General features: G+C 36.6%; 2 protein-coding genes across 19 annotated transcripts in view; one reads left to right on the top strand and one right to left on the bottom strand.

Annotated features, from left to right (window-relative positions):
* HMBOX1 (homeobox containing 1) overlaps positions 1–10,638 on the bottom strand; it is a 280,883-nt gene extending 270,245 nt beyond the window's left edge. For 14 of the 15 annotated variants that reach the window (XR_013172433.1, XM_077152922.1, XM_077152925.1 and 11 more), the window contains exon 1: positions 10,347–10,638. The gene's annotated coding sequence lies outside the window, so the exon portion shown is untranslated. Of the gene's footprint in view, positions 1–9,263; positions 10,001–10,346 lie in introns of those variants that run through there. The other variant, XM_077152924.1, reaches the window with a different exon arrangement.
* Positions 10,473–12,058, top strand: part of INTS9 (integrator complex subunit 9) — a 162,834-nt gene continuing 161,248 nt past the window's right edge. For 2 of the 4 annotated variants that reach the window (XM_077152907.1, XM_077152912.1), the window contains exon 1: positions 10,474–11,170. In XM_077152907.1, the coding sequence (XP_077009022.1) occupies positions 11,162–11,170 (9 nt within the window). In that variant the 5' untranslated portion in view covers positions 10,474–11,161. Of the gene's footprint in view, positions 11,171–12,058 lie in introns of all 4 variants that reach the window. The other 2 variants (XM_077152908.1, XM_077152909.1) reach the window with 2 other exon arrangements.

Genomic DNA, 12,058 nt, shown 5'->3' with positions numbered 1-12,058 from the left:
CCTAAGAAAAGCCATGTTTTAATATAAATCCCACTTCATAAAGGTAGAATAATCTCTATTCAATACTGTATGTTTGAAACTGTAATGAGATCATCTCCCTGGTTGATGTGATTTAGTTAAGAATGGTTGTTAAACTGGATTAGGGGATGACATGTCTCCACCCATTTGAGTGGGTCTTGATTAGTTTCTGAAGTCCTATAAAAGAGGAAACAGTTTGGAGAATGAGAGACTCAGAGAGAGCAGAGAATGTTGCAGCACCACGAAGCAGAGAATCCACCAGTCAGTGACCTTTGGAATGAGGGAAAATGCCTCCCGAGGAGCTTCATGAAATAGGAAGCCAGGAGAGAAAGCTAGCAGATGACACTGTATTCGCCATGTGCCCTTCCAGCTGAGAGAGAAGCCCTGACTGTGTTCGCCATGTGCCTTCTCACTTGAGAGACAAACTCTGAACTTCATCGGCCTTCTTGAACCAAGGTATCTTTCCCTTGATGCCTTCGTTTGGACATTTCTATAGACTTGTTTTAATTGGGACATTTTCTCGGCCTTAGAACTATAAACTAGCAACTCATTAAATTCCCCTTTTTAAAAGCCATTCCGTTTTGGTATATTGCATTACAGCAGCTAGCAAACTAGAACAGTACTTTTATCCCCTTGTTACAAATAAAGAAAATGACACAACTAGGTTCACATAAAATTACAGAGAAAATAGGGGAAGTCAGATTTGTACCTAGACAGTTTGGCTCCAAAGTCAATGTTCTCACCCAGCATAATATTTTAGGACTAATTCAGACTAAGAAAACAGGATGAATCTAAAAAAAAAAAGGGGGGGGGGGTGGTTGTTGGGGAGGGGACTGACCTGCAAGGGCAAAGGTTCAAGATTTGGTTGATACACTAAAGTGTAAAAGGTAAAAAGAAATCTAGCTTCTTGCTTAAGAGATCCAAAAAACTAGAATAAAGAAAACATTAAAAAAGGGAAAAACAAGATTGTTTTTGCAAACAGCCTTACGGGCTGATATGCAAAAATATAGAGTGTAAGAAAATGAACTGATAATATACTATAAAGGACTAGCTGTTTGGGACATAATACTACCCTTAGGTATAATATCTAGAAAAATATCCAGGCTTCTCCAAAATATATCCCATGTCATGATTTAAGCAATTAGGGCATAAGCAATTAGAAAGAATGGATATGCAGTATTTAACAGTAGTCAGGCACATATCAGAAAGGAAACATGCCAAGTTACAAACAGGTATTCGAGACTACCAAGCATTCTACTTAGAACCACACATATAATAGGTTCTCAGTAGGTATTACGTTGCATCTGTGCATTTTCCAAATCTTCTGAGGACGATATCAACTAGAACTACCAGGGATGTTTCCTATGGAGCCACATCTCAGATTTTAGGAATCTGGAGATGGAGCTGAGGAAACTAAAATTTTAATACTTTCCATATAACTTGTCTTTACAAAAATTGAGATCCACTGCATTCTCTGTTGCAGTTTAAGTACTTTGAACTCTGTGACTACCCAATTGTTTACTGTAATCTGATATATCTAGGGTTCTATGGTTGCCTATGCTTAACCTGTGCTTATTTCTAAAATTTCAGTTCTAGTTTATTAATGTAATCAAGACTTAGCTTTGGAGTTTTTAGCCCTGAAATTCATATCAATTCCAATACTGACACAGGGAGAAAAAAAGTTCTAGTTCCTTTCTCCAACATCATGGAGCTTCTGTTAGCCATAAAATACAGTGCTGAGTGGAGAAAGGACTCACCCAATATGTCAATTCTTATGTAGCCATATTTGTGGAGAAGAAGTTTGCTATCAGAGTCACTATCTGAATTCCTGTTTACTCCCTCTAAAGCAAAAAAGGTACAAATGTACTATCTTTATCCTGACCTACCACAAGAGCTTGTCAGGAACGAAAGATATTTTCTAAGAGACTAGCTATCCATATAAAGAGTGTTCCAGTCCCTGCAACAGTGAAAGAGGGACTTCTCAGAAAATGTCCCTTGACCCTGATAATGGGACAAGTAGCAGCCAAAAGTTTGTCTACTTGATATGAAGGAGAACTGAAAAAGATATTCTATTCAAAAAGGGGCACTCCTTGATAGCAGGAACTAGAATACTTAAAAAGAATGGTTTCTAGGTACTTTCCTGCTTTAGATCTGTGATTCAAATTTTACAGATAGTACATCCATGCCTTGAGTGTTACCTCTGATTCTCTTTTATCAATCCTGGTTAGTTCTGTAGTTCTGCTTTGTCTTCTTTCTGATTTGTCTGAGATAACTAGCATAAGAAGCCAAATTATACTGGGAGCCTTTTGTCATTTCCTGAAAATTGTTTGACCCTTGAAGAAGAGGATTAAATCCAATCCATGTTTGTTTTTCAGAGTACTTCAACGCACAGTTCTAGAATTGACATGTTTGACTGCTCTGTTCAGTCCCTACAAGAAAACCCTACCCAATCTAGAACACCTAAAAGTATCTTACACAATGGGTGACTCCCCATTGTGTCCCATCCCCCAAGGGCATGAAATAGTGATAGGTATCTAACTCAAGGTCATGCAATGCATTCATACTTCTTTCACCAACTGAACTAAAAGAAAGATATTGTAACTACAAAGACGAAAGCTAGAGTTGAAAAAAAAAACAGTTCAAGTCAGTGCCATGGCAAACCTAATCTACCCACAAGTCAGTTATAGAGGCAGAAATTAAGGAAAATTAGGGCAAAGCAAATGGAAGTGTAGAAGTGGATAGGAGAAGTAAAAACGGGAGATAAGCAGATAAAGAAGGAGACACTAAGACAAGAAATCAAATGGCCCCAGAATGAGACGGCAGAGAAACCAGCATCCCAGATTCCTGACAATTCTCCCATTCACACAAGCTTAGTTGTTCTTCATTTCCCCAAAACAGCTAGATCCCTACAGCAAACTCTCCTTGTACTCAAACAATACTTGATTAAAACGCTATTTTTTACAATGTATGGCAAGATAAACCCAAGGAGAGAAATGAAATCACAGGTAGCCAAAAAACTGTAAATATGAATCTCACTTGTCAGGAAATACCATCAATATTTATCATATTCTTATCAATGAAACAAATTATAATTTTTCTTTCAAAGCAAATCACACCAGTGTTGGTAAATAAAAAATTGTCTCAAACCTGACATAAGACAAAATCCACATGATCTATCTTTTCTGATCATATATTTGAATAATATTTTCTAAGCTTGTTTGAAGATGATCCTTGTTATTTGATGTTGATGATAATTGTAGCATACTGGATTAATAAAGCCTCATCTTTGAAGATAGGTTTTGTAACTCACATGATTGAGAAAGGAGCAGCAAAGTATAATCAGACTTGTAATTGGCCTTTAATTTGATGGCTCTTTCTTGTACCTAGACCAACAACAGTATCCGGAACCACCTTTTTTCTCTAAAGACCCTTTGTCTGAAAACATTTGAATTGGCTTTCTTTAAAGCTAGTTGCCTTGCAACAACTCCAAAATAAAAGTATTACTTGAGAGCTCACAATCAGTCGAAAAAGTAGGCTTTAACAACTAATATATATATATATATAATATATACCAAACTAATACCAGGATAGATGTAACTTTGGTCATCTAATACAGATTCCAGTATACTTCCACTCTTGCAACAAAGCCTTGAATTCATTTAAAGCTTACACATTTTATTTGCAAAAATTATCAACATTATTAACTTTTACTAGAAAAGTTAAATGGGGTACTCATATTGTAATTTCTTTTTTAAATAAAACTTGTCAATTTTAAAACTGTCAAAACAAATTTTGACTGTAACTTCTCATAAAACTTTCAAGTTGTGCCAAAAGAATTTCTGAATTACTATATAAGGCAAAAAAGTGAAACTCGAACTATCAATTGGTCAATTCTCAGTTATATGACAAAAAAACAGAACTTATGAAGAAGAGGGTAAATACGTGATCTTCCTTGTGATGGAATAGTTCTATATCCTGGTTGCAGTGGACATTACGCAATCTATAAATGTGATAAAATGGCATAAGACTACAGACACACACTGTACCAATGCCAGTTTACTGGTTTTAATATTGTACTATATTGATGTAAGATGTAACCACTGGAGAAAATGAAATGAAAGGTAAAGGTAAAGGGATGCTCTCTATTATATTTGCAACTTTCTGTGAATCTGTAATTATTTCAAAATAAAGATAAAATAAACACCTCATGAGTTAATGATAAAATATCATATATTTCTTAAAAATTAATCTAAATTCCCTGTTTTAAGCAGATTAGGAAACAAAGACATAACCAGGTGATACAAAGAAACTTACAGTCAGTAACAGATAAATAGAAACTTACAGTCAGAAACAGAGTGAAATCACTTGTTCAGAAAGCTGTCAAAAAGACATTCTATTTCAGAAAATGGAACTTTTAAATTGGAAATAACCAATAACATGTGGTCATTAAATAATTTCTTGCTTTAGGGAAGAAGACCAAATCATTTAATGCCTTTGCTGAATTCAAAAGCAAGCCATAATTAAAAAAAAAAAAAATTATTCTACTTCATTTAAAGAAAGCCACTTTTCCATGAAAAAAATCTCAAATTTATATCTAGCCTTAGACTTACCATCTTTGGAGGAAAATTACATTTTACTGAAAAACAATGATACAGTACTTTAAAAAAATAAGGTCATGCTATCTTTTCAAGGAGGTCTTACTCAGATAACAGAGCACGTAGCAAGTATTCTTGTCCTGAATGGTTATGAACTGCAAGTACATAAAAAATACTTGCATAAATATAGTTATCATTTGGGCTCCAGAAAGCTGATTTTCAACCAAATTAAGATAATATTCAAAATAACTACTTTCAAGTTCTTCAGAATAAATAATTATACTCCATCAAACAAACCCTAACAAAACAGGTAGCTGCAACTATAGTCATAATATAACCTCCTACGAAAATTACATTATAAAGGTCTGGAATAATTCCTAAACTTTCATTCTGTTACCTCTATCCAGTAGTTTTGGATAACATTTATCCTTGTGAGGCTCAGCTTGGTAAAGATAGGACATACTTCTCTCCTCCCTTCCTTCATGAGAGGAATGAGAATTAGATTCTTCACTTTTAAGACACTACTAACAAATGGAATCCTCATGTAAGTATATAAGACCAATACTCAACTCTTCCATTCATGCTAAAGAGTGTCTGACCTACCAGCAGTTTGGCTAAAACACACGGTATAGGACAGGCAGTAGTAAAATAGGAACCAGGAAACGGAACATAAATATACACGTATGATATGATAATTATAACAGTGAACACATGATAAACTAAAAGCATTCTAAACACTAAATGGTATTTAAGGGCTCACAATAATCCTACGAAGTAGATACTATCTTTTTCCCCACTCAACACATAAGGAAACTGAGGCACAGACATTATAAATGACTTGCCCAAGATCACAAAGCAAAGCCAGATTTGGACACAGATGGTAATGACTTTAAAGTTTGGATTTATCTGAAAAACTGAGGAGCCACTGAGGGGTATAGGCAAAACAGTGGCTGACAATCAAATTTGCAGTTTATTGTAGCAAAACCCCTCAGGTAAGGAGTTCGGAATGACTAAGGGAAAAAACTGAAAGCAGGAAGATGAGTTTAAGAGACTAATGTGATAAGCCAGAAATGATGAAGGCCTGAATTAAAGGAATAGCAACAGAATGAAAAGAAGAGAATAGATACAAAGAATGTAAAATCAACTTGACTTCATGATTGGATGGGAAGAGTGAGAATGATTCCAAGGCTTGACTGACTAGGTTCAACCAAATGTCTTCATATTTTAACAATTCTACTACTTTATCAAAATATTAAACCAAGAGTCTCAGTTATTTGATTTTTTCTCTATTAAAAATGTAACTATATATATATATATATATACTCTTATCAAAATCAGCACTCTCAGTTTAAGAAAAACCTTTGAATGGATTAGCACCATTTTATCACTTATAATAGGGTGGGGGGTGGGGGTAATCTCAGGTCATCTGTTTTAAATTTAAAAAATAAAATAAAATAACTGATCACTTCGAAGTTAAAAACCAGACTACTGTTCTTTTTTCTCCTTTGTTTGCAAATGTTAAAAAAAAAAAGCCTATAGTTAAAGCTCAATCAACAATCTGCGAACTTCTGCATTAAGATTATTATAATAACCATTGAAAGAACATACCGTAACTTCAATCTTAGTATCACTGTAAAGGTGAAACTTTGCTAAAGCCAGGGCCTTCCAGTAACTAAATGCTCCTGGAAAGCATCCAAGACAATATTATAGTAAATTTCCAACTTGTTTCATCTAAATTTAAGGAAAATGAGTTATCTAAGGCACTGGATTATGTTTAAATAGACTCTATAGTTTTATATCAAATAATCACTCAGAAAAATCTTTATACCTATGACACACCCTAAATCCAATAATAACTATCTGACGGATAGTTGCACATAGTATCTAAGTCATATATTACGAAGGATATCATTTTTAGAAAAATTTCAAGACCCATATTTTGAGAGAACTACATTTTTGAGAACCTATTAATACAATAGCTTAGCAATAAAACGCTGAAAATCTCCATAGTTTCTACAATGTGGAAGCACGTGAAGGTGGTTATCTCTTAGTTTCTAGAGTAAGTCACTGTTCAGAGTCTCCTGCTATTTGTGGCACAGGCTGTTTTTTATGGGCTGCATGTCTGATAGATATGTATCAATGTCATATATAAACAAACATTAAAATGTTTTATATATGGTGAGTACATATATGACACTATAGACAAGCTGGCTTTCACTCATAACAATTTTTTTGTATAAATCAAAGTTCTTCTAATTTGAGAAGTAAAAGCCAACAGTTAATAGAAATATCTAACCAATGGCTAGAATTGCAAAGTGAACTATAAAATTAACTTTGGTAGTGAAAAACAACTTAAGAAAAACAGATTCACAAAACAAACCAATGCATTTTCACTCAGCACTTCCAAGCATATCTACAAATTGCCACATTTTAAAAAGTTGAATGGCACCAAAACAAATGAATTTATGACAAATGTCATCAAAGGAAAAATTTCTAGTTGCCAAGTGAAATCATTCAAATTTAAATATCTACATACAAAAATAATAGAGCAAGAGCTGCAATGAAACAGAAAAACCAAAGATTTTACAGGAGACATAGTAGCTCTGTGAAACATTAAAAATAGGATGGACTGAATACAACATACTGGATGAATATTCCCATAATTTTCAACAAATAATGAAACAAGAAATGCCATTCTAATCAATACTTGCCATAAAAATTGCCTTACAATGGTTACTTGTTTTTTATGATGAAACCATGAGAGATTTATAGCAATATAGCTTATGATCTACCAATACGGAGATAATAAGTTCATATTAGTGATGTTTTAACTAAGGACTTGCCTAATAAAAGACTGAAATTTGTTCATACAGCAATGAAAATGAAGCCTCAACAAAGATATTGAACATAAACTCCCAAAGGCAGCCTGATGCATATTTGTAACCACAAATCGCATTCACTACATGCAATACACAAACTAGCAACAGATTGGGTTAAAAACTGTTTGGATTTTCAACTTGCCATAATATAGACAACATTTTTAGAAATGATCACATGAAAATAAATGTGGCTTTCACAGTTACAGGATGAAATTTTAAGCTGGCCAGGCACCAATGCCCTGATTTTCCACTTTTTTTCGTAAACCATATGACTTTCACATGCTGAGAATGCTTTATGCTTTAACCTGCAGTAAAGGCTTTACATCATTTTAATGCCCTGGGCTTAAAATGCAACAGAATCCCCTCCCCCACAACAAATGTACGAAATATATGTGGTTTACATGCAAAGATTTCATCCAGACTAATAATCAAAGTAAGTTTAACGAAAGCTTTTCCCAGCAAATAACTTTGAATTTCCATAGAAGAAAACAAAACAACAACAAAAAAATTTTTGAGGGTAGGGCAGGTAGAAGAAAACACATTTCCCAACTCCAACAAACATTTTAGGTCTGTTTCTTAAAATAACTGTTAAACATTTTAAAACTCTATGGCTAGGATAATATCGTTCAGCAAAAACCACACTATTACGTAGTTACATAGGATTTTTCCCCAGTTTTTGCAATGTAATGTTTCAGTACATTCAGTACATTCAATCTTCAATGTAAGACATAATGTTAAAATAAATAATTCTGGAAATCCTAGTTTATAACAAACTAATGACTCGGCTTTGAACCAACATATTCTACATTCTAAATTTGAGATTTAGAAAACATCAATTTTTTTAAATTCAGGCCAGTCTAAATATACATGCTACCTTGCACTTCAGTCAGTTTATGTGAATGACCAACAGCAGAAATTTCAATAAAAAGTTATGAAATATAACATAAAATCACATACTAAATGTGATTTTCAGTTTTTGTACACTCTAAAGTCCCTTACTGATAGGTAGTGGTTTCAAGAATTGATAAGTTTCAGGGGAAATAGGTAAATACATTAAATTCTCAACAGTCTAAATAGAAATTATGGCAATTATTTTAGTTACTTAAAAATCCATTACACTAAAAACACCACTAAGAAGGGTTATTTAAAAACTTACATTTCAGATTGAAGAAAGTAAAAAACAAATTATACTAAATTCTCCTGGTATAATGTTATTAAATATTAAAGACTGAGAAACAAGTGATGTTGCGATCCTCTTTCCTTTATAATTCAGATTGCAAATAGAAGAAAATTAGAATTCAAATTTTCATAATTTAACTAGATTTGACAACTTGTGCGATTTAAAAATAAGTTTAATGCAAAGCACTAAAATCCTAAATGATATTCACTTGTGGCATAAATGCAAAATAAAAATAAATGCAGATCCTTTTCATTTAATGATAAATATGATAATAAACCCACAGAAAAGTACAACCATATTAGTGCAAACTAAATAAAAAGGCACAGTAGGCATTATGTCTATCGGAAAGAAAAATGATGTACCATGCCAAGAAAAAAAGGAAAGAAAAACGGCTGGTAGAAGGATGGAAGGATGGAAGGATGAAGGAAGCAAAGAAGATCTCTACCAGCAAGATTCCAGAGAAATGAACTAGTCATCTAATGATACATGAGGTTTTTAAAGCTTCAGAGTAAATAAAGACAGCAACCACTTTATACTATCCAACTTTACATAGTATATATCTTTAATACCAACTGCCTTCTCTTCACTCACCCAATGCTTCCTCACTCTTCCATACCAGCTTCCAGGCAAATGCCAGGCAGAACAGGGTGGGGTAAAAGAAAAATACAAGCAGCGCCTTTCAGCTGCCCCCCAGATAATTTCCGACAGTTTTTCCTAGCACGAAAATAACTCGTCTTATCTCAAGATACGCAACAGTCATCCTGTGTCTTTAGTAGACAATGAGAACACATACAGAATTCAGCACTTCCGACTCCCACCCCACACACCAAATTCTTAAGTAATTGTTAATCTATTTAACAAGAAGACTGTGAGATACCTCTACCTAATGTTCCAGAGTGAGGGTGGGTGGAGGACTCCTTTCAAAGTAGCCCCAATAGTGTAACCAGAACACGGTTCCGGAATAAAATATTAAGAACACTTTTGGTTTGCCACCTATCTACCGACTTAAGGATGCAAAAATCCATCTCCAAACCACATCATCTCTACAGTTCTCCTACCCTGAGTTTGGGGCGGAGATTTGTCCAGAAGAGCGGATGAAGGCAGGGAGGAGTAATGTGAGTGAGTAATGGGACACAACGAGTTGCTACCCCGCACCATGTCGCCAGCCCAAACGCCCAGGATCAGGACCTCACGCACGCTTCTCAGCCCAGGCCCAGGAAAAAGCTATGTCTCTAGCTATTTAACTTCTTATCTATAGACATTTACTCAATACAAACATATCATACAAGTACACGTCACACAGTTTAAAACAGTTATGTACACACCAAATAAATCAACGTACCTCAAAATCACCTTAGTTACCCAAACTCCAAACTGCAGACCCTACCTCCAGGATTCAAACCTTCCGCCCAGTTTAGGAAACAAGGAGAAAGAGTTGGGGAGCAGCCAACGCCTTTCACTTACAGCCCCCCACAAAGTGCCCCACCCCATACCCTGCGTCTGGGTCACACACTCTGAAGCCCCTGATTCTTCCCTCTTCTCAATCGGGCCGCTTAGGAGACCCTTCCCAGCCCACACACTTTCTCCCCAAAACCCCTTTAAAAAAAAAAAGTGAAGAGTAAGAAGTAAGGGAAAAGACTTGAGGAAGTCCGGCTTCAAAACCTCTCGACTCACCTCAGAATCCTTGCTGAGTTCTCTTCGCCCGGCACAGCCCCCTCCCCAACGTCCCAGTACGAAGGTCTGAGGTAAGGAGGAGGGGAAAGCAGGAGGGGGAGGGGTGTCTTCCGCGTGGGGCGCCAGTTGGAAGGGGACTGGGGAGGGGTTGAGACTAGCGCAGGAAGAGGAGAAGGGGGAGGGGAGGCCCCTATCTCCCAGTCTACCCCTGAAAACCACCCTTGTCTCAATCACATCAGACTGACTGTCTTTGTCTGGCTGACAACCGCCATATTGATATCAACAGCCCCGCTCCCACCTGCTGCCGCCAGGCGATCCTGGGAGTTGTAGTTCCTGCCTCCCTTGAGCAAAAGCGCGGGACCCGTCAACTAGAGACCCTAGAGAACTACAGCTCCCAGCAAGCCGCGCGCCCATCCGCCTTCCCACAGGGAGGAGGGAAAAGGGGTCTCAGTCGCAGGGAGACTACACGTCCCAGAATACCATGGACCCCAAACCCATATGGGGGACATGATATCATGCTGGGGTGTAGAAAGAGAAAGAGAGAACGAGAAGATGAAGTGGCAACGCGGATGAATTTGAGCTAAGGGAAGGAGGAGTTTAGAGAGGAAAGGGAGGAAAAGGAAAGATGACCACAATTCCCATGATGCATCTAGGGAAGACTACAGTTCCCATGACTCCCTGGGAGAGGGAAGCGTAGAAAGAAAGACTGCATGTTCCGAGATCCCCTTTGCGGCTCGGTGTCGAGGATTGAACCGGAAAACGCTTTCTGGGTGTGAGGAGTCGAGTGACGGGTATCTGACAACCTAAAGTCCGATATGAAACTGGTGAGTCTCCGCTCCTAGGTCAGGTGGCAAAGCAGATGTCATATCATTTTTGGACTTCGTCGTTTCCATCTTGGGAAGAGATCAGTTGGGGAGAAGGAGTGGCTTTGAGGAAGCTAGAAAGTGGGGTGAACTAAGGAAAGCTGCTTTTTTGTTGTTGAGGAAGCTTGAATTCCCCTCCCCCCTCTCTCTCTTTAGAACTCTCTGGAGAGCTTATTCGCTCATTAACTGGGCCCTTTGGTCAGATAAAAGGTTGACTGTCACGCATTTATCACCTGTGAACTAGGATTGGGCTTGATTTAACTTCCACGTGAGTGTTATAATAAGCACACTGTTGGTATTCATCTGTCACCACTTGTACTTTTTTAGCGCGTCTCCCTGCCCTTGTTGAGAAGAAATTACTAGGCAGAACGTGGTCACTTATTAAATTTCCTGACATAGACTTCGAACTGCCCTTGGAATTCAGAGAAGGACGAGATTAGCGTGTGATCTTGGAGGATTTGAATCTTAAACTCCGCATAGAATTTGAATGGACAAAGAGGAAGTGGTCTAGGTCTGTAGGGACTGCCTGAGCCAAGGCTAGGGAATATGCCAGTATACGAGAATCATCAGAAACTCAAACACTTGACTTACATAAAAGTTTCTCAGACCTTTATTTTGAGCCATTTTACTCTTAATTGTGCATACAGATCTAACAGATTTGTTTATTCCATTCCTATTGAACTAGTAATAGTATAATTAGAGGGAAAGTAGGAAAACAGCTGTGAAATGTTTCTCAACTGCTTAAATCCATGTTCCAGCACCTAAGTTAATGTCAAGCTTTACTTCCTGTAACTTTTTTTACAGAAACAAAAGTTTATTTTCTTTTTCATTAATATAATTATTTGTATA

Source organism: Tamandua tetradactyla, chromosome 3, assembly GCF_023851605.1.
Source record: "Tamandua tetradactyla isolate mTamTet1 chromosome 3, mTamTet1.pri, whole genome shotgun sequence".
NCBI classification, from domain to species: Eukaryota; Metazoa; Chordata; class Mammalia; order Pilosa; family Myrmecophagidae; genus Tamandua; species Tamandua tetradactyla.
Note: the sequence above shows the minus strand (reverse complement) of the source record. Positions and strands in the feature narration are given on the sequence as shown.